Genomic DNA, 20,361 nt, shown 5'->3' on the forward strand with positions numbered 1-20,361 from the left:
GGTGGTTCAGTGGGCTAAAGCCTCTGCCTTCGGCTCAGGTCATGATCCCAGGATCCTGGGATCAAGCCCCGCATTGGGCTCTCTGCTCAGTGGGGAGCCTGCTTCCTTGTCTCTCTCTGCCTGCCTCTCTGCCTACTTGTGATCTCTGTCTGTCAAATAAATAAATAAAATATTTAAAAACAAAACAAAACAGTGTGTTAGCTGGGATGTCTGGGTGCATGTCATGGTGGCTCAGTCAGTTATGCATCTGCCTTCAGCTCGGGTCATGATCCCAGGGCCCTGGGATTGAGTCCCACACTGGGCTCCTTGCTCATCTGGGAGCCTACTTCTCCCTCTGCCCTGACACTCCCCTTGCTTGTGTGTGTGCTTGCTCTCTGTCTCTCTCTCTCTGAAAAATAAATAAAATCCTCAAAAAAATAAAATAGTTTGTTAGGCCCCACCCTCAGAGTTTTTCAAAATTCGGTGGATCGCAGATGGAGGGGCTTGGAGAGGGTCTCTGTTCAAGAACTTCTGCCCTAGGCCTAGGAGAAATAATCTTCTTTGGGCTGTAGCTCCATTCTTAAAATAGAGCTGTTCAGATGCAGACAGGTTCTGAAATTTTTTCGGTGCTCTCTCCTATTTCATGCTTCAGTGCTGTACTCTTAATATCATCCTCCTAAGAAGTTAGATGGAAACTCATGTGGATGAATAAAAAGTAACTGTCTGTTCTTAGTAGGCAGTTATGTGAAATCTTACAGTTTATAATCGTGTGACAAAAGGCATTTCATACATGACTTCCTATTGTATCTGATACTGGCATATAAAATGCAGGAAGTTGCTCAGAACCAAATGTAGGAGTAGCTGCCTATACTGTGTGATTTTGAAAATTCCACAGAGGGTTCCCTGTTCTCAAATACGTTTTTTCACTGTTAGTGATACCAGCAGTTACTGTATCATCTCTAATTTTTTTATTCCACAATTAGATATGTGGTTTAAAATACAGATAACCCTGATAAAAATAATCCATTGAGTTTATTAATTTACTCTGGGTTATCCAGTTTATCTTTAAAACGATATTTAGGGCGCCTGGGTGGCTCAGTGGGTTAAGCCTCTGCCTTCGGCTCAGGTCATGATCTCAGGGTCCTGGGATCGAGGCCCGCATCGGGCTCTCTGCTCAGTGGGGAGCCTGCTTTCCTTCCTCTCTCTCTGCCTGCCTCTCTGCCTACTTGTGATCTCTCTCTCTCTGTTTCAAATAAATAAATAAAATCTTTAAAAAAAAAAACAAACGATATTTAGTTTGTATAAGCTCTCCTCTCTTCCCACACACAAACCAATTTTATTTATTTAATTCCTTTATAAGTAGGGAGTGTGGACGAAATCCTCCTTTAACTTCTGCCTGTGTGTGAGTGGGAGGGAGAGTTGAGGTAAGAGAGAGCTGGAAGATAGGGAAGGTAAGGGGGAAAGCATCAAAGTGATGAGGGCCTAGAATGGGGAAGGGTGCTTAGGGAGGGAGTATTCGGAAAGGGCAGACTGAGAAAGCTAAGCTTTCCTTTTCATAATTCCTGAGTCATCTCTGGAGTTGTATTTAGTTAGCCAAAGTTTTAAGTTTACATCCTGTCAACAGTCTGTTTAGCCTCCTGAAACTTATGCTGCCTTTCCAGTAGTTTTTTAGAAATGCTTGGTACCTATTACCACTGTTCCCCTAAATGGCAAATGCAGGATTGTGTCAGGACTTAGGGGTTCAGACCTTGAATAGTGTCTCCTAAGCTGATGGCCAGAGCTAACATGAGTGACAGAGGGGGCCTGACTGATAAGGAGGTCTCTGGGGCAGCACACAAAAGCCCAGTGCCCACCACAGTAAAGTATCATAAGCATGACCTGAGATAATTTATTCATTTAATTTGCCATATTGGTATGTTAAATTACAATTTTTAAGCTGGAGTTTCCAACATTTTGCCATGTGTGAAAAGTAGACTTATTTGTGGTCCAGGCTAATTTGTAGTTGTTGGTACTGTAACTCTAAAAAAGTTTTTTAAACCTTTTGTTACGTACAGGGTGAAAGATTGAGTCATGCAGTAGGCTGTGCTTTTGCGGCCTGTTTAGAACGGAAGCAGAAGAGGGAGAAGGAATGTGGAGTGACTGCTACTTTTGATGCCAGTCGGACCACTTTTACAAGAGAAGGATCATTCCGCGTTACAACAGCCACCGAACAAGCAGAAAGAGAGGAGATTATGAAACAAATCCAAGATGCCAAGAAAGGTACAGTCGGTTCTGCTACAATTTGCATTTATGCAAGTTAACATTTGGAAGCTCACAGGGGTAAGCTTTCTCACAGTCAGAGAGAACTCTTAGTAATATATGAAGACCTTCAGAACAAAGCTGAAAACCTAAACAAAGGCCTTTCCATTAGAGTGGCTTGTTTTGTGGCTTCTGAGGTGTTCACTGTTTCCATTACCGGAAGCTGGGGAGGAGGCTGAGAGGACATTTGAAGAAGCTACATTGAGGGAGCCTGGCTGATAAGGAGGTCTCAGGGGCTGCTCACAAAAGCACAGTGCCCACTACAATGAAGTATCATAAGCATTACTTAGGATAATTTATTCATTTAATTTGCCACAGTGATATATTAAATTATATATTATAATTTTAAGCTGGAGTCCCTAACATTTTGCCTTGTGTACAAACAGACTTATTTGTGGTTCAGGCTAATTTGTAGTTATCAGTACTATAACTCTAAAAAAGTTTTTTAAACCTTCTGTTACCCCCCCCCCCCCCCCGTTTAAAAACAAAATTGGGGAAATCCACATCCTAGGACAGACTTCTAATTCTGATGCATCTGATCTCTCTGAGAAGCAAATGCTACCAACGACCTACATCTTGAAGGAGGAAGTGCAGGTTCCAGGTTCAGGCTACAAGGGGCCTGCTGATGATGATGCTGGGTGCAGGGCGGGCAGAGAGTTCACAGCCGTGCACTTCATATTAGATGATAGCTGTGTTTTAGTGCTTTAGTGAAAAAAGTCCATAGATTTTGAGAAGCTAACCTATCTTCTTCCCAAAGCTTCTGTTAACTTTAGTGTGTGATTTTTGCAGAGTTGGTGAATTTTTTTCAGGTACACATGGCAGCATAGCAGAAATGCCTGTGCAAGTTATTCAGGAGTCTGTTGTCCAAAGTCGGATTTGAGTGTATTGTAGAACTAAGTGATAGGGCTTAGGAAAAATGCTGCGCATTCTTGTGTACAGCTAGAGTTGAAACCGACGAGGAATGTTTTGGAATTAAACCATTCAGTTTAAATATTACATTAATAAAAACTTGCTCATTTTTTACTCTATCTGTTTAGTTCTAAACCAGCCATTATAGAGAATACCATTAGTCTACTACTGACTCAAACAACTCTAATTCTTAAGCCGGAAAATATATATATTTTTTTATTTGAAATTCTTGATTATGATTTTTAAAAATGTCTTATGAACATTACATTTGCACCAGATACCAAAGAATAAAAAACACCATGCTATTCTTAACAGAGAATTTAGTATGTATAGCTATTATTTAGTGGGCTTCAGTGATTTTTCAGACTGGGAGCGTATTCTTTAATAACACCAAATACTCCTCCTCAGTACACATAGCACCTGCTGAAGTGGTTGAGTCCTAGCGTCTAGAGGATTACGGGCAGAGGCGGACAGAGATTCACCACCACCAGAATGGGATTCAGCTGGTGCTCACGTGGAGATGGTTATGTATTTAGGTGTAATCCAGTTTAAAATTTTACTCTGTATGCTTTTATTCTGATGAGCCACAGATGCACATTATTTATGATTTTAAAAAGACTGCTTTATGACATTCTTTAACATCTAATCTAACTAACAGTTGCTTGGACCTTTCTGTCCCTGGCACTCCCAGAGTCCTCTCTCCCTCAAAAAGCAAGTGAACAAGCATTGAAAACTATGAATCATCATTATTTAAAGGACCTCACATAGGAGTTCATAGGTGCTGGGTTATTTTGTTTTGTTTTGTTTTTAATCTTGGTCAGTCTTCAAGTCTTAAGTTATGAATCCCTGCATGAGAATCAAAGATCTAATATTTGTGTCTTAGTAGGTATGCCATGACATGTAGTAGGATATTAAACCTTTTATTTGTCTGAGATGTAGGAGATCTGAGCGCTGCTTTTAACCTGTCCTTTAAGAGACACATTGGGAAAGAGTTGGGTAAAAGGACCTAGGAGGGTTTGGAGTTCCTCCACTGTATAAGCTGGAATTATTTGAAGACTGCTAAGGTCCTCTTTCTCTTGACTTTCTTGAGCTGAAACAGATAAGACAGTTGTTGGTTCATCAGTGGCCCCTGGCAATACTGCCCCATCCCCGTCCTCTCCCACCTCTCCCACTTCGGATGCCACTGCCTCCCTGGAGACGAACAATCCTCATGCCATCCCACGCCGGCACGCACCCATTGAACAACTTGCTCGCCAAGGCTCTTTCCGAGGATTTCCTGCTCTTAGCCAGAAGATGTCACCCTTTAAACGCCAGCTCTCCCTGCGCATCAACGAGTTGCCTTCCACTATGCAGAGGAAGACTGATTTCCCCATAAAAAATGCAGGTAATGCAGCATCTGCCTGACTCACTGGTGCTCCAGCACAGAAGCGTTATCATCACTTCCGGTGGAGACACTAATCCCGTCAGGCTAGCCACCCCTCTCACTCTGAACCTGGTTGCTGGTTATATGTATCTTGTGTCATTACCCCCTAGGAGACCACTAAGGTTCATGCAGGGAGACGTGAATTGTTCATTTCTCTTCAACAGATAGGTGACAGAGCCATGATGGGAGTTCGTGGACCGAGCTGCAAGGCTTGTAGTTTGTCCTGATGGAAGTACACTACCTCTCAGCCAACCTACTTCCAAACATCAAGGGTCTCGAGTTTCCGTTCTTACTCTACCATTTGGGACCCAACAGAGAATTAATTTAAAAGGCTTTGGAAACACATCTCTTCAAATGGTATTACTGTCAGATGTACCAGAAGAAATGGATAAGTGCTCATTGTCTTTGTGGCTCGCTGGCTCCATACAGAGGAAACTCTAAACGGGTTTCCTGTTTAAATCGAAAATCTCTTGTTCATCAGAGACAGTGGGCTTGCTCACACATATCCATTACCTTTCAGAACTGCCACACAGGCCTTTGTGTGGTCCCTGTACAGCTGAGCCAGCCCTGGTAGCTCTATCCTCATCATAAGATCCGGAGCTAAAGTGTCAGATCTGGTCAGTGCTTTTTTGGGCTCTTTTTAACTTTGCTCTGAGACATGTTGAGCCAGTGCCATAACAGGATATAAGGAAGGTGTGTTTCCCTAAGACACTCCCACTGGTGATATATAAAAGTTCAGAGAGTTCAGTTTTTTTTGACTGTTGAAACTAGACCTACCCAACAGTTGGACTAGATGATTACTGAGGGTCTTTCCAGCTCTCAACTCCTGTAAACACAGAAACTCCAGATGCTTTCAGGACCTTGTCTTCAGTTCTTCTCTGAAGCAGATGGGAAACAAAAAGCATTCTTTTTTTTCATAGCTGAGTGAAAGAAAGGTTCACATATTATCAGCTTCTCCAGTGATGTAGAAGTATCCCAGAGCCATTATTAAGAATGAAGCCTCTGGAGTCCTGGACCCCAGTTTGCTTTTTCATGTTATCACAGTTCATATACTTGCTACTTTGGTGTTTTTTGTTTTTGTTTTTAGAGCAGGGGGTGGGGAGGTGGGAGAAGGGGTTAAAGAGAGAGGGAGAGAGAGAATCTTGAGCAGGTTCCACGCCCAGCATGGAGCCTGATGCAGGGCTCAGTCTCACATCCCTGAGATCATGAGCTGAAACCAAGAGTTGGACATTTAACCGACTGAGCCAGCCAGGTGCCCCTATACTTGCAACTTTGGGAAAAAGAGTGATGACATGGTCGTAGCTTCTTACAGAGAAAAAGAGCTGCACTGCTGCCCCTGACTTTAACCCATTTCCTGATAGAGTTACTAAGTGGCTCTAGAACTGTACCCAGACCTTGGGAACTAGTTGGGAGACAAACAGGTTGGAGATGTCTTCCAGAAAGATCTAACTGGCAGAAAAAGAGAACACCAAGTTCTAAGTACTTTCACACAGGAAAAGATATAAAGAAGTCTGGGGATTGGCAGGGAGGAAGATAGTCCTTAGTACATGAATTGTTGACATTTTATATCAAATTTTTTGAAGATTTTATTTATTTATTTGACAGAGATCACAAGTAAGCAGAGAGGCAGGCAGAGAAGCGGGGGGAAGCAGGCTCCCCACCAAGCAGAGAGCAGAGAGCCCGATGCGGGGCTCGATCCCCTGACCCTGAGACCATGACCCAAGCCGAAGGCAGAGGCTTTAACCCACTGAGCCACCCAGGCGCCCCTTTATATCAATTTTTAAAGCTGTTTTTATAGTCCCACTTGACGGTTGAGACTTTTCTTTCACAAATAAGGGATGCATTATAAAAATGCCACCTAGTGTCATACTGTTTTATTTTAGAATTATTCAGTTTTGCTGTCTGGAGCCATTTTTTGTTTGCCTTGCAGTGCCAGAAGTAGAAGGAGAGGCAGAGAGTATCAGCTCCCTGTGCTCACAGATCACCAATGCCTTCAGCACACCCTCCGAGGATCCCTTCTCATCTGCCCCAATGACCAAACCAGGGACCGTGATAGCACCGCAGTCTCCTGCCTTTCAAGGTTGGTTGGTACCCTCTTGGCCTGCTCAGTTCTCCTTGAAGCTTGTACTTCTATGGCACAGCTCACTGACTGCTGGTTGGCACCCTGAGCTTCCCAAGAGCTGGTCAGACCCATTAATTTCCCTGTCTGATGATGTCTCAGATGCCTTAATTTCCCTGTTCCACAATGTCTTTGTTCTCTGTCCCAGTCCTGTTTCCTAAAATGTCTGCATTCATCATTCTGCATGTACCTATCATCTTTGATCCCCTTCTGTTAGGAGCTTTTGTAGTCCCCCACACCCTGCTTTATTTGCCACTTAACCGTTAAGAGAGTTTCCAGCTAGCTCTCTAGAAGCAGCTGTCATCAGAGTTGGTTCCAGTGTATACCTTTTTTTTTTTTTTTTAATTTTTAAAGATTTTATTTGTCAGAGAGCACAAGCAGGAGGAGTGGCAGCAGATGGAGAAGCAGGCTCCCCGCTGAGCAAGAAGCCTGATGCGGGGCTCAGTCCCAGAACCCCAGGATCTTGACCCGAGCAGAAGGCAGACGCTTAACCAACTGAGCCACTCAGGCGCCGCACAGCGTATGCGTTCTTAGCAGAGTAGTTCTCAACCCGGGGCCAATTTACTCCCTTCAGTGAAGATTTGGCATTCACTGGTGACATTCTTGGGTGTGACACCCTGGAAGGGGTGGTTGCTACTGTCCTCTGCATAGAGGCTGAGGATGGTACCACACATCCTTCAGTGTGCCCGATAGCTGCCCTTGTGACAAGGAAATCAGTCATCTGGCCCAAGTGGTCAGTGGTGCCAAGGCTGAGAAGCCCTGGACTCACCTCATCTTCCTCCTGTCACAAGAGGCTGTTAGAGAAAAAGGCACTTCTTCTGGCTCTTTAGTTCATCTTCTATAACAAGTGACCTAAAATTTGCCTTTGTAAAGGCATTGAAGAGTTACTAAACGTTGTTTTCATAGATGCCGAGTTAATAGCTGGTTTTGACTCTGAAGTCCGCAAAGAGTCTATATATAATTTAAATTACAGACTTTTAGAATTTGAACTCTTATAATCACCATTTCTTTATTTCTTTTGAGAAAGAGCTCAGAAGTTTTGTTTTTGTTTTTTTTTTAAGATTTTATTTATTTATTTGACAGATCACAAGTAGGCAGAGAGGCAGGCAAAGAGAGAGGGAGAAGCGGGCTCCCTGATGAGCAGAGAACCCTATGCAGGCCTCGATCCCAGGACCCTGAGACCATGACCCGAGCTGAAGGCAGAGGCTTTAACCCACGGAGCCACCCAGGTGCCCCCAGAAGTTTTGCTGTTGGAGACAGTACCCCGTTCCTACCAGAGGAAGCTACTACATGCTTTCCTTCAGAGTCTCTTTTTAATAACAAAAGGAAAAAAAAAGTCCATTATAATCATGTGCACCAAATGGCTTTTCATTTCATATAACAAATATTTATAATACCTATAGTAGGCACAATTTGTTGAGTGCTTATTAGCACTGTGGCTGCCACATCTTGGTAAGGACTCGTGCATTTTCTCACCTCATTTAATCTCCACAACAACCCTTTGAGGTAAGCATTACAGATAAGGAAAATGAGGCTCAGAGAGATTGTGTAAATTGCCCAAATTGCACAGCCAGGATTCAAACCCAGGTCTCTCTGAATATCCTACCTGTTAACATTCTGCTGCCTCTGTGCCTGTTTATAGTGGGATATACAGAACTGAATAGAACATAGTCCTTTCCCTGCCTTTAAGGAACTACCAGTCTGTGGATGAGCTAGTCTTTCAGACAAGCCCTGGGGTAAATAGTACCAATGCTGTAAGCATGGTTGCCTGGTCTTAAAGAGGGAGTGATTAAAAGCAAAGGGCAGGGAACAGTGCCTGCTTGTCTGCTGTGTACTAAATACGATAGAGAGCTGGGCTAAGGAACAGAAACTCTTGGAAAAGATATCTGGAGTAAAGGGGCAAAGGTTAAGAGATTTTAATAAAGAGAGAGGAAAGAATAATAGTACTTTGAGATATTATGAACATTACTGAGGGGAGAAATCTTCAAAAAAGAGAGATGAGATTCTGTCGGGAATTACAAATTTATTAACCAAATGAAAACATATACCAAATTTGATTTCTCATTTATAGCATGAGTATACGAGCCTTAGGGGGTTTTTGAGAGAATTAGATAGGATGATGCATTCTCAAGTAATGTTAATGAAGTATATTAATGATCATAAGGGATCATTATATTTAACCCATTGTTATTGTTGGCATCATTTGAACTTTTGGAAGAGTGGTAGGAGAAGGAATTGCTTTATCTACATCAGTATACCAGAGGCCAAGCTATATCTGGAATAGATTTTTGCTGCTTGTTAGACAAAGCAGCTTTGTTCAGCTTAATTGGAAATTGTTTTTCTAGGTTTCATTCCTTCTCTCCCTGTACACATATTTTCCTAGAACGGTCATTGACTTTTTTTTTTTTTTAAATCAGTGTAGCTATTTTATTTTTTTTTAAAGATTTTATTTATTTGACAGAGAGAGAGATCACAAGTAAGCAGAGAGGCAGGCAGAGGGGAGGGGGAAGCAGGCCCCCTGCTGAGCAGAGACCCCCCCCCCCCATGCGGGACTCTATCCTAGGACCCTGAGATCATGACCTGAGCCGAAGGCAGAGGCTTAACCCACTGAGCCACCCAGGTGCCCCCAGTGTAGCTATCTTAATTACAACTTCTAATTCCCTCTTCGCCAAAAGGTTTGTATATCCATTGCAAGATGGCATGGTTATCGCAACATCAACTTTTCTGTCTTATCTGTTCCGCCAGTATCGCACATTGGCCTGACTGACCCAGCTCCTGGGGGTCGCCCGTCCACCCTGCATGAATTAACTCCATCGATGTTGTCTGCTCCCATTGTAGCTAATGGCACTGACTCAGCCTTCCATGTGCTTGCTGCTAAGCCAGCTCATACCGCTCTAGCACCCGTAGCAATGCCTGTGCGTGAAACCAACCCTTGGGCCCATGCCCCTGATGCTGCTAACCAGGGAATTGCAGCCACACATTCGGGTAAGGTGGCCATGGATGGTGGAGAGGATTCTGGGATCAGAAGAGTGACACCTGTTCAGGAATCAGCCATTTACCTGAGTGGGAGCCAGGGAGGAATCCTTTCAGGGACAGTATGATCCCCCCAGAAATAGATGTTGAAGGAGACAAACTCCAGAGATTAGATTCAGTAGTTCTTAGGGCTTCGAAATAGAGCCAACCCCTAGAGCTTTCATAAAATACAGATTCCTGTGCCCTACCCTGAGGCAACCACTGAATTTGGGTATGTGTGGACATGCCTGTCGCAATTGGGAACCCCACTTCTTACGGTGGCAGGCCTACAGAAAGGGCTGCCAGAAGTACTTCATTTTTGCTTTTCTGTACTTCCCAGTTTTCCTATAGTGAACATTTGTTAACTCTAAAATCAGAACAAATTTTTTTTTTAGAACAAATTTTAAATAGTAATGAAGTTCACCTGAAGGATAACATGTGTCTTGAAGTGAGACAGGGGCCGTGAGGCATATGGCCAAGTCACTGGTTATTTTTATTCTGTTAGAGCGAAGATGAATCGCCTTGGGCCCTGTAGAGCATATGCAAGCTGGTCTCTGGGCCATGGAGTAAGTGCGGCAGTAGGAAAGCGTTTCTGATTCCAGCCAGTTGCCTTCGTTGAATGCAGTCGAGCCCGATCTAGACAGCTCCTCTGCATGGCTGAGACAGCAGCATGGTCTGACACGTTCCCTTTGTCCTAAAACAAGACCTCCTCAGCTGGTTAAAGAGACTTTTCTCCCACTGGCCAGAACCACGAAGTATCCACATGTTAGGATCAGTCAGGTAACCAAGGTTACCAGGTAAGGAAAGAAGCCCCTAAAGATTGATTCTTTTGTCTCTCTCCATCGTGTTTGTTCCCAGGGACCGAGTGGGGTCAGTCTTCTGGTGCTGCATCTCCAGGTCTCTTCCAGGCTGGTCACAGACGCACACCCTCTGAAGCTGACCGCTGGTTAGAAGAGGTGTCCAAGAGCGTCCGGGCTCAGCAGCCCCAGGCCTCCGCCACTGCGCTGCAGCCAGTTCTCCAGCCTCCTCCACCCACTGCCATGACCCAGCCGGCGCCGCCTTTCCAAGGGCATGCATTCCTCGCCTCTCAGCCCGTGCCAGTGGGTGTGGGCCCACCCCTGCAGCCAGCCTTTGTCCCTGCCCAGTCCTATCCTGTGGCCAATGGGATGCCCTATCCAGCCCCTAATGTGCCTGTGGTGGGCATCACTCCCTCCCAGATGGTAGCCAACGTGTTTGGCACTGCAGGCCACCCTCAGGCTACCCACCCCCATCAGTCTCCCAGCCTGGTCAAGCAGCAGACATTCCCTCAGTATGAGACAAGCAGTGCTACTGCCAGTCCCTTCTTTAAGCCGCCTGCTCAGCATCTCAACGGTTCTGCAGCTTTCAATGGTGTAGACGAAGGCAGGTTGGCCTCCGGAGATAAGCACACAGAGGTTCCTGCGGGCACCTGCCCCGTGGATCCTTTCGAAGCCCAGTGGGCTGCATTAGAAAGCAAGTCCAAGCAGCGCACGAACCCCTCTCCCACCAATCCTTTCTCCAGCGATTTACAGAAGACGTTTGAAATTGAACTTTAAGCCGTCTCTGTGGCTTACGTATTTGTCTGTACTTAGGCAAGGGCAGGGGCAGAGGTCAAAGGAGCAAAAGGAACTTTGTGTTCCCAATCAGTATACTTTTCACTAATCCCAAAGGTCCCAAGGAGCATGTCCAGGCAGAGTGTGCTAGGAAAGGTGATTTTTTAAAAAAATTGAAAAAACATTCCTAGAGAAGAGTTGTCTTGCAGTTAGGCTAAAGAAGTCAAAGAAATGTTGCCCTCTGTCCCCTTCTTTCTCCCTCAGCCCCTTACAAATCTCTGGCAACAGAGAGGCAGAAGTATCTGAACAGGAATTTGTATTCAAAGCACATTTACTGGAATATAAAACACAACGGGAAGCAAAACAATCTCCCTTTGTTTTTCAGGCCATTCATGTGCCGCCTCTCAGTACTGGCCTGTCAGGTCAAGAACATGGTGGCCTGTGCTTGGGCTGGGGACGAGAGGCAGGCTGTGCCACCAGAATTCCCAGGAGGGCACATCAGCAGCTGCCCAACAGAGCTATATTTTAGGGGCAAAGTTGAGCTTCCACTTTGAGTAAGAATAAATATTATAAATATATATCAGAAAAAGCCAAAATCTTTATTTTTATGCATTTAGAATATTTTAAATAGTTCTCAATATTAAAAAGTTGTATGAGTTGTAAGTAATCTTGCCAAAGGTAAAAGGGTTAGCTGTAAGAAATTGTACATAAGATTGATTTATCAGTGATGCCTATCGAAGCGGAGAGAGGAAAGGTGGGGAGGTACAGATGGGATCCTAGCTTCCTTGGTGTCATTCATCGTAAGTAGCACAGTACGGCAGCCAGCACGCGTACGACCAGTCCAGCCGCTAGCTTGTAGTCTTAAAGAAATGAAAGAGCAGCATTGTCCTGGTCTTGAACCTGTGGTGAAATTCTAATGTCATTATTTTAATGGACTCAATCTAAGTACACTCTAGAGAATATGTATTTTCTTTTCCATACCGCTGCAGGTGATGTTAGTCCTCTACTTAACACTAAGGTGACAGTGACATAATCACGTCCATTGACGGGAGCGCAGGTTACTGTGTTGGTTTGTCATGTGGGTCTTGGTGGGTTTTGTTTTGTCCTTTACGTTTTGTCCCCAGGAGTTTCGTGGGGATGGAGACTGTAGTTTCATTAGCCGTGTGTGCGTCACCCCCGCCCCCAAACCTGTGGTGAGCATCCGTTGCCAGCTGCGGCCTCTTGACCTCTGGTAACAACATGAGATCCCATCTCATTTTTACTTTTGAACGTTGGCCTTACAATCAAATGTAAGTTATATATATTTGTACTGATGAGAATTTATAATCTGCTTTAACAAAAATAAATGTTCGTGGTAGAAGCTTTTGCCCATGAAGGGCTGGTCTTTCCCCTTTTCTTTATCAGCAAATTGTTGCCTTTCAGTTCTTTGTGGTCTGTTCTGCTCTTCGGCGGCTGCTGCAGAACGCTGGTTTGGTGGCTAGAAGACCCTGTATTGGGACTAGTGTACTTTTTTTACTGAAGTGTAATTGGCACACAGTGTTAGTTTCAGGTGCACAACGTACTGATCCAACAGTTCGTACATCACACAGCCTCACCGAGTGTGATCACCATCTGTCACCACACGTGCTGTTACAGTATTATTGACCATATTCCCTGCGTTAGACTTTTTTTTTTTTTAAAGATTTTATTTATTTATTTGACAGAGATCACAAGTAGACGGAGAGGCAGGCAGAGAGAGAGAGGGAAGCAGGCTCCCTGCTGAGCAGAGAGCCCGATGCGGGACTCGATCCCAGGACCCTGAGATCATGACCTGAGCCGAAGGCAGCGGCTTAGCCCACTGAGCCACCCAGGCGCCCCGCCCTGCGTTAGACTTTTCCTCTCTGTGACTCCCAACTGGAAGATTGTACCTCTGGATTAATCCCCTTCATCTGTTTTGTCCATCAGGACTGGAATATTCTTAAAATTCACTTTTGTGTTTATACTTTAGGCTTTGGTTGATCTAAGCATATCTCTGATGTCAGACTCTTGCTGCTCAGATTGTGTTCTGAAACAGGAGCTTGGACTGCACCTAGGAGCTGAGTAGAGGTACAGAATCTCAGCCCCACCCTCTCCACCCCCAGCCTAGTCGTCAGAAAATACCCTGGAACAAGGTTCACCTGAAAGGCCCTGCTGGAGTGGTGAGTCGCAGCCTTGGATACGTACTACAATCACCTGAGGAGCTTTTTGAATCCTCACCCTGGTCCCTACTCCAGGCCAATAAACCAGAGTGGTGGTGGGGGGGGACCCCCAAGTTGTTTTTTGTTGGTTTTTTTTAACCAAAAAAAAAAAAGCTCCCAATATGGAAGAAAGCCACTGGTCCAGCTTGTTAGTGTTAGTCTTTGCTATAACCTTAGCCTAGTACTCTGTGACTAGTTCTAGGAAGTGCTAGCTACCCTCGAACTTAACTTCTGAATGATGTTGCCAGTTGGGGAGAACTGGGGAGTCCAAGAAAGTAGCCCTTAGTTTCCAGTTTGTATAGCAAAACTAGCCATGGTAAATGAAAGGGGATCCTCCGGTTTTTTTTTTTAAGTGGAAAGAAGAAAAATGCCTCTGCCCCTAATCCACGTTTCCTGTGTTGACGGAGAGGTAGACCAAGAATTGTCACTCACCCATGATGTAGTTTCTCTTTTCCAGCCAGTGTGGTGTAATAAAAGTCAGCTTTCCCTGTAATGCCTGCCTTTCCTATGTCCCGGAGTAACCTGTCAGGTCCAGCCAGTCCTCTGGAGGATGTGTAGAAGGTTAAAGTGGAAAGGGACCTGGAAGCTCGCTGAATCCAGGCCTCTCATCTAGCAGCAGCGAGGAACGGGAGGTTCTGAGAGATGGAGGAGACTTCTGCCACTTCCAGCCATTTCTGAAACCACTTCATTGTTCATACGTTGCCTTCCCCTTCTTCTCTCCCCTGTCCTGCCAGTGCCAGTTTTTAATGGTCTGGTTCTGCCTCACAGATTGCTGCTGGGGGAGGAGAGGCTCCCCGCTGGTCACTGCGCAGAGCGGGTCAGCTCGATGCAGGGTGAGGGGACCCTCACAGCCAGGCTCTGCGCGTCGGTCTCCGGAGGGGGATCTTTCCGAAGGAAAGTAAGGCGCTGCTCCCCCAGTTCGGCCATGCTGACGGCACCAGCTGCTGCTCCTTCACCCCATCCCCATCCTGACCGCATGTGCCATGCTGCACCTTGGCAGGAGCGCTCACAAGCGCGCCGTTAACTGTCCGCACGGGGGGTTGAAGCTGCCCGCCCAGAAGGGTGAGCGCAACCGGAGCAGTGGACCCTACGTGCGAGGGCGTTCTAGCAAAGAGAAATGGCCTGACCCGGCAGGAGTTAGTGTGCCCAGGAGATATATGGTACCTTCGAAACCCTTCCACACCTCCCCACCCAGCTTTCAATGAATTGAGAACCCTGGTAACTTGCTTTAGAACCCAGTGAACGGATCCTGCAGAACAGAAATGAGGGAGGAGGCCGGAAAGGGTGGTCTTCTCCAAGCAGATGCCTCTTGACAGCTGCCTGTGGTGGCGGAGCGCCAGGTGGGTGCTGGCCAGGCCGGCAGCCTGAAAGGGCCCCTTCTCTAAAGGACAGATCCCTTTGCCAGCCGGAGGCCACAGGCCGAGGGCTGCTTCGGGACCGGGCCCAAGGCCAGCCTTCATCCCTGCTGCCAGACAGGCTGAGCGGGAGGCTGGAAGCGGGAGCAGCTGGCGCAGCAGAAGCTGGAGTAATACTCGTTGCCGCAGAGCTGGGCCTTCAGGATCAGCTCACAGTTGGCGAGCTCGGGCTGGTCCGCACACTCCCTGCTGAGGGCCCCGGGCAGCGCTGCGGAAGGAAGCAACGGGGGAGAGAGGGGTAAGGAAGCTGTGGAGGCTGAGAAGTCCCACCTGCCCTTTCTTTGCCTTAAAAGGAAAGCAACAGTAGGAACGCCAGGTTTCCAAAAAGCACAGTCGCTCTGTACTCTTAACACCTCTGTGTAGCCCCCGGCTGTGGGCCTCACGGGACAGGCCGGGGTCCTGCAGCCTCAGCCCAGGACAGACTCTCAAACCTTGACTCCACATGATGACTCATCCCTCGAAGTTAACTCCCTGCCCTCGAGCTTGTGACCTGCAGAGCTGGATGACGATTGCCTTCGCCCTTGGATTGGCAAGGAAAGGTGGGGCATCCGCCCTAAGTAAAATCGAGTTGGGCTAGAGCTGTCTCCTCTCGTTGCTGATTCCCCCTAACCTCAAAGGGTTTGTGGCTTCTGCAGCCCCAGTTTATCTCCTCACTTCGTTCCCCATCTTCCCAGTTCTCCCACTTCGCCCAGAGAGAGCCAGTGAGCTCTTAGGCAAGGTGATGAAGAGAACAGCCTTAGGAGCCATGGTTCTAACACTGCTGCCCCCTCTGAATGTGCTAGGAGCTTCGGTGCCTTAAAAACCCTTGTGAGAGAGGCGCCTGGCGAGTTAGGGCTGTAGAGCAAGGGACTCTCAATCTCAGGGTCAGCGAAAAAAAAAGTGGAAAAAAAAAAAAAATTCTGAGTTTTATCCCACTGCTTCATCTTGGGACTGAAGTGGCCTCATCTGGTTAATTTCCTTTTCTTTCTGGAAGGGGCTCTTCTGACTCAGCTGCGTTAGGCCTGAATAGCACCTTCCCTAAAGTCAGACCTCATGGGGCTGATCTCCATCTCCTCTCCCCCTGCTTTCTCCCAGAACACAAGAAGATCATACCTGGGTGGTCTCAGTACCTGATTCTCTACAGATCTGGGATATCAGTAGAATGACCGTACTAAGCCCGCCTTTAAACAATGGGTTTGAATTGTGCGGGTCCACATTTTTTTTTTCACTAAATACTATACAATACTGTAAATGTATTTTCCTTAGGATTTTTTTAACATTTGTCTAGCTTACTTCGCTGGGGACACAGTATGTAATACAGATACAGTCCGTGCTAACTTACCAGTAGGGCTTTAGTCAACAGGCTGTTAGTAAAGTTCTGGGGGGTCGAAGTTCTACGTGGATTTGACTGCACGGACGTTTCTCAGGAGTCAGTCGTACCCACATTTATATAAATATCAAGCCATTTATACATTAAAAAAAATCCGTAACTTTGGTATCGACTTGCTCTCAGCAGTTGCAGCCCTGGGGCCTGTCAAGGGCCCGAGGGTCGGTGCCCAGCACGGTGAGGAAACACAGCAGCTCTGGAGCCAGACCGCCTGAGCTCGGTCCTGGCTTTCCTGCTTCCCAACGGGGTGACTTTGGGCCAGTGACTCCAGCTCTCTGCCTGAGTGGAGACGGGAACAGCTCCTTGGGCACACAGTGACTGTGGCTAGAATTTGAGTGCTGAACTGTGCTGTGCCAGCCCCACTCCCTCTCCTTCAGAAAAGGAGCGAGCCTCTGTTTTTTCCCTTCAGTGTTTTCTGTTTCTCACCCCGGTCTTCTAGGCAAGAAGGTTGAGAAATCCTCAACAGAAGCGTGTCCCTTACACCAGAGCGTGACTAACTCAAGGCCTGCTACCTGGACACTCACGCTAATTCCAGTATGCCACCAGACCACGGATCGGGCACAGGGAGGCGGCCTCAAGCAGTGAGACCCTACAGAAAGCATAATCAACAAAATGAATACAGAGAGAGGGGCGAGACAGCTTCTAGTCAAGTAAGGTGCCCGCAAAATAGGAGAGGAGCAGCACTCCCCCAGCAGAACGGTGTCCTGTCCAGGAGGCAGCCCGAGCCGGACACTGCAGCGCGCGACCACACATCAGCAGACGCCCCACCAGACTGCTGTCAGATGGGTTTCTGATTATAATTTCCCATGTAGACGTGTCTGCAGTGAGTCACAAACACGAACACTTGGGTCCTCTGACTGCTCTTTCTCACACTAGCCTGCGTTCCAGCTTGTCTCGGGTCTCATTAAGTCCGGTTGGTTTGTAGACAAGAGATCAATGTGCTGGGCAGGGAGGAGAGAAAACCGGCCCCGGCGGTCTAGCACTTTAGTGATGGTCAGGCCTTCCTGCGCCCCTGCACTCTGTCACCAAGCCTGAGCACCTAGCGCTGTCCCAGGGGCTGTCCTAAGCAGCTCAGGAACTGGAAGCCTGCATGTCAGTCTGATTCACTAAGCAACGTTTCTACCGCGGACTTTCAGCCTCTAGCGCTGGCCACTCCCCACCTGCAGCATAGCAGCCTCAGAACCCCAGGGCGGGAGCAGCTCTCCCGGGGCGGTGCCGGGGCCCTGACCGCTGTGAGCATCCGGGCAGACAGCACTGGAGAGGCCCTTCTGAAAAGTCCGCTTCAGGCCTCACGAGAGCTGGCGGCTCAGCCTGGGGCTCTGCCCTGCTGGTCAGTCCGTGGGTCCAGACCAAGGACCCATGAAAGGGCAGGCTAGGCGGAGGGCAGGCCTACCCCTTCCCCTGGCCCTCTGACTTAACCTTACAGCCCTTGTGAATCCAACATTAAACCATAGTCTACCAATTTTGAGATGTGCTGATTTTCCCATTTTAACACCTCTCAAATTGGACTGCATCTGCATGGATGGTGTCTCAGCACTGTGTCACTGAACGGAGGGAGCAGCATTTTTTTCTTAGTGATATGACACCGCTTTACAACATGGGCCTTAGGTGCACTAATATTCAACTCTGAGCAAGAGCTGGAGAACAAACTGCTGAATAATGCAAGTAAAATTCTGCCAGTTACTGGTATAATCATTTAAGGAAAAGAATAGTAAATATGAGGACTAGGATCTAGTCCCAGCTTAGCCCCTCGTTTGCTGTATGGCTTACAGAAACGCCACATACGGTCTCTGGATATCTGCCTCATTTGTAAGATGGGGACACTAATCCCTGCCCTTTCTGGGTTACATGGTCAAAGAGCCATAAAGGCACTTTTCAATCTTAGGACTATTTTTTGCCGCACTGATTAGAATGGACGCATTTAACAGCCTCTCCGCCTTAAGTACTATAATGAAATTCCAGTCAATCCTATTTTCTCGGAATCAGTAAGTCTGAGTGATATTTGACATCACCTGTTGTTACCAGATGCCTCCCTCCGCACCATCTCCCTCACCCTCGCCACAGCTCTCCCAGGCGGTGAGGTTGCCTGCTGCACCGGGGAGGAGGGAGGCTCAGGAAGGTTGAGCCCCTTGCCACAGGTGACGCTCCCAGGAACTGGCAGAGTGAGCCAGGACTCTTGCTAGGGTCCCCCAGACCGCAGAGCCTGCCCTCCCCGCCCCGTGCAGCACAAACCCAGCTCAGGAACAAGCAAGGCCCTGGGGTAAGCCCCTTACCCGGCGGGACCACCCTCACGTCGGTGCTGCGGCTCACTGCCTGGCTTCCACGGTAGGCGCTGCACGTGTACGAGCCCTCGTCTCTGGCCTGCAGGTTGTGGATCAGCAAGGTGCCATCTGGGGACTGGTAGACGCGATGCCCGTCGGCCCGCACCGGCAGTCCATTCCTGGGGGGGAGAGGACGCTGGGAGAGCCGGCCAGGGCCCAGGAGGAGACGAAGGGAGGAGGTAATCGTTGTGGACAGATGACCCTCACCTCAAGAAACAGATGGGTCAGGGTGCAAAAAGAACATTCTCAAAGCAAAGTCACTCAAAAGTGAGGTGAACTCACTCTAACTGAGCACGCTGATCTAAGTTATTGTGAATCTGCCTCTTGATCCACAAAGGAACCCTGCTCTCACTTTTCATCAACAAAGGTCTTTTAAGGGGCATGTGGGTGGCCCAGTTAGCTTAAGCCTCTGCCTTTGGCTCAGATCATGGTCTCAGAGTCCTGGGATCGAGCCCCGCATCGGGCTCCCTGCTGAGCAGGGAGCCTGCTTCCTCCTCTCTCCCTGCCTGCCTCTCTGCCTCTCAAATAATTTTTTTTTTAAAAGTTCTTTTAAGCAGCTATGAGGCCAGGCACTGTGCTCAGTGAGGGACATAAGCACTCCCTGTCTTGAGGGCACAGGGCTAGGGTACAGGTGTTTAGGGGGTTTTCCCTGAGGATGACCTAGCTGAGCCCTGACCTGAGGAGGAGGAGGAGCAGCCGGCTGGTGAAAGGGAGGACAAGGGGACTCACAAGCTCAAGGGGTGGCCATGGTCAGAGCAGGGAGGGAAGTGGGCACAGCCTCAACAGGACTGTGGCCTGGACCCTGCGGGGAATGGGGGGTTGTGTGTGAGCTAAGCAGGACGGACCAAGTATCTGTCCTTGGAAAGGCTGGCTTCCTGGGTCAAGGACAAACCTGAAAGCAGAGAGCCGGGAAGCGGCCACGGCAGATGTGCATACATGGGGGAGGGTCTGATTTGTGAGGTGGGGGGCAAAGAGATGAAGGATGACAGAGGTTCGGGGCTTGGGTTGCTGGGTAATAATGGCGCCTCTCCACCACGGGGAGATCCGGAGTGGGGAAGAGGGCTGAATGGTGAAGGCTCTTTTCCACTATTTTGCATTTCGGGTGCCCGTGAGATACCAGGAGGTGATGGATTTGGGGTCTAGACCCAGACAGTGTATCAGCACTGCATGACCCAGGAAGCCATGTGCCAAAAATGTTACCCAGGGTGAAGTTAGATCGAGAACCACGGACAGCCCCTGAGGTGCACCAGCCTCTGAGGGATTGGTGTGAGATGAGCCAGCCAGGAAAATGGAAGCAGTGACCAAAGAAAGAGGACGAAGGCCAGAGGACAGGAGTTTCCCGGAGCTGAGGAGAGGGAGCATGTCGGGAAGTGCAAGCGGTCGGCGGAAGAGCAGGTCACGTGGGGGCTGAGATTCGTCAGACACAGGGCAGTGTCCCTGAAGCGGGGGTGAGGTGAGCTGCGGTGAGTCGGGAGGTGAGCAGGTGGAGACCACCAGTCCGAAAAGCCGTGCTGTGACGGGGAGACTCCAGAAGAGGCCAGAGTCTGCGGGTACATGGGGGTCAGAGCAGGGTATCTTTCATTTTGCTTTGAAGAGGGGAATCCTGGACATGTTTGCTGCTAGGAAGACCAAAGAGAAGCAAAGAAGAAGATACAGGCCTGCTAGAAGCAGCGGAGGCCAGACCCGGTCAGGGCGGGCCTGCATGGAGCACAGATTCTCGAAGCCTACAGAG

The 20,361-nt window shown here is 47.9% G+C and overlaps 2 protein-coding genes across 4 annotated transcripts in view; one reads left to right on the plus strand and one right to left on the minus strand.

Moving 5' to 3' along the window:
- LOC111148519 (NUMB, endocytic adaptor protein) overlaps nt 1-12,686 on the plus strand; it is a 187,584-nt gene extending 174,898 nt beyond the window's left edge. For 2 of the 3 annotated variants that reach the window (XM_022505138.1, XM_022505139.1), the window contains 5 exons: nt 2,034-2,238; nt 4,277-4,570; nt 6,540-6,689; nt 9,567-9,713; nt 10,599-12,686. In XM_022505138.1, coding sequence (XP_022360846.1) covers nt 2,034-2,238; nt 4,277-4,570; nt 6,540-6,689; nt 9,567-9,713; nt 10,599-11,314 — 1,512 coding nt within the window. In that variant the 3' untranslated portion in view covers nt 11,315-12,686. The remainder of the gene's footprint in view (nt 1-2,033; nt 2,239-4,276; nt 4,571-6,539; nt 6,690-9,566; nt 9,714-10,598) is intronic. The other variant, XM_022505140.1, reaches the window with a different exon arrangement.
- Nucleotides 12,687-13,598: 912 nt separating this feature from the next.
- The window catches only part of LOC111148764 (papilin, proteoglycan like sulfated glycoprotein), a 28,465-nt gene continuing 21,702 nt past the window's right edge, over nt 13,599-20,361 (minus strand). Inside the window, exons 24-25 of the mRNA XM_022505560.1 lie at nt 18,582-18,748; nt 13,599-15,150 (exon numbers count right to left, since the gene is read on the minus strand). Of these exons, the coding sequence (XP_022361268.1) occupies nt 14,984-15,150; nt 18,582-18,748 (334 nt within the window). The 3' untranslated portion in view covers nt 13,599-14,983. The remainder of the gene's footprint in view (nt 15,151-18,581; nt 18,749-20,361) is intronic.

The sequence above is a fragment of the Enhydra lutris genome, unplaced genomic scaffold, assembly GCF_002288905.1.
Source record: "Enhydra lutris kenyoni isolate GAN:26980312 unplaced genomic scaffold, ASM228890v2 scaffoldscaffold20, whole genome shotgun sequence".
NCBI classification, from domain to species: domain Eukaryota; kingdom Metazoa; phylum Chordata; class Mammalia; order Carnivora; family Mustelidae; genus Enhydra; species Enhydra lutris.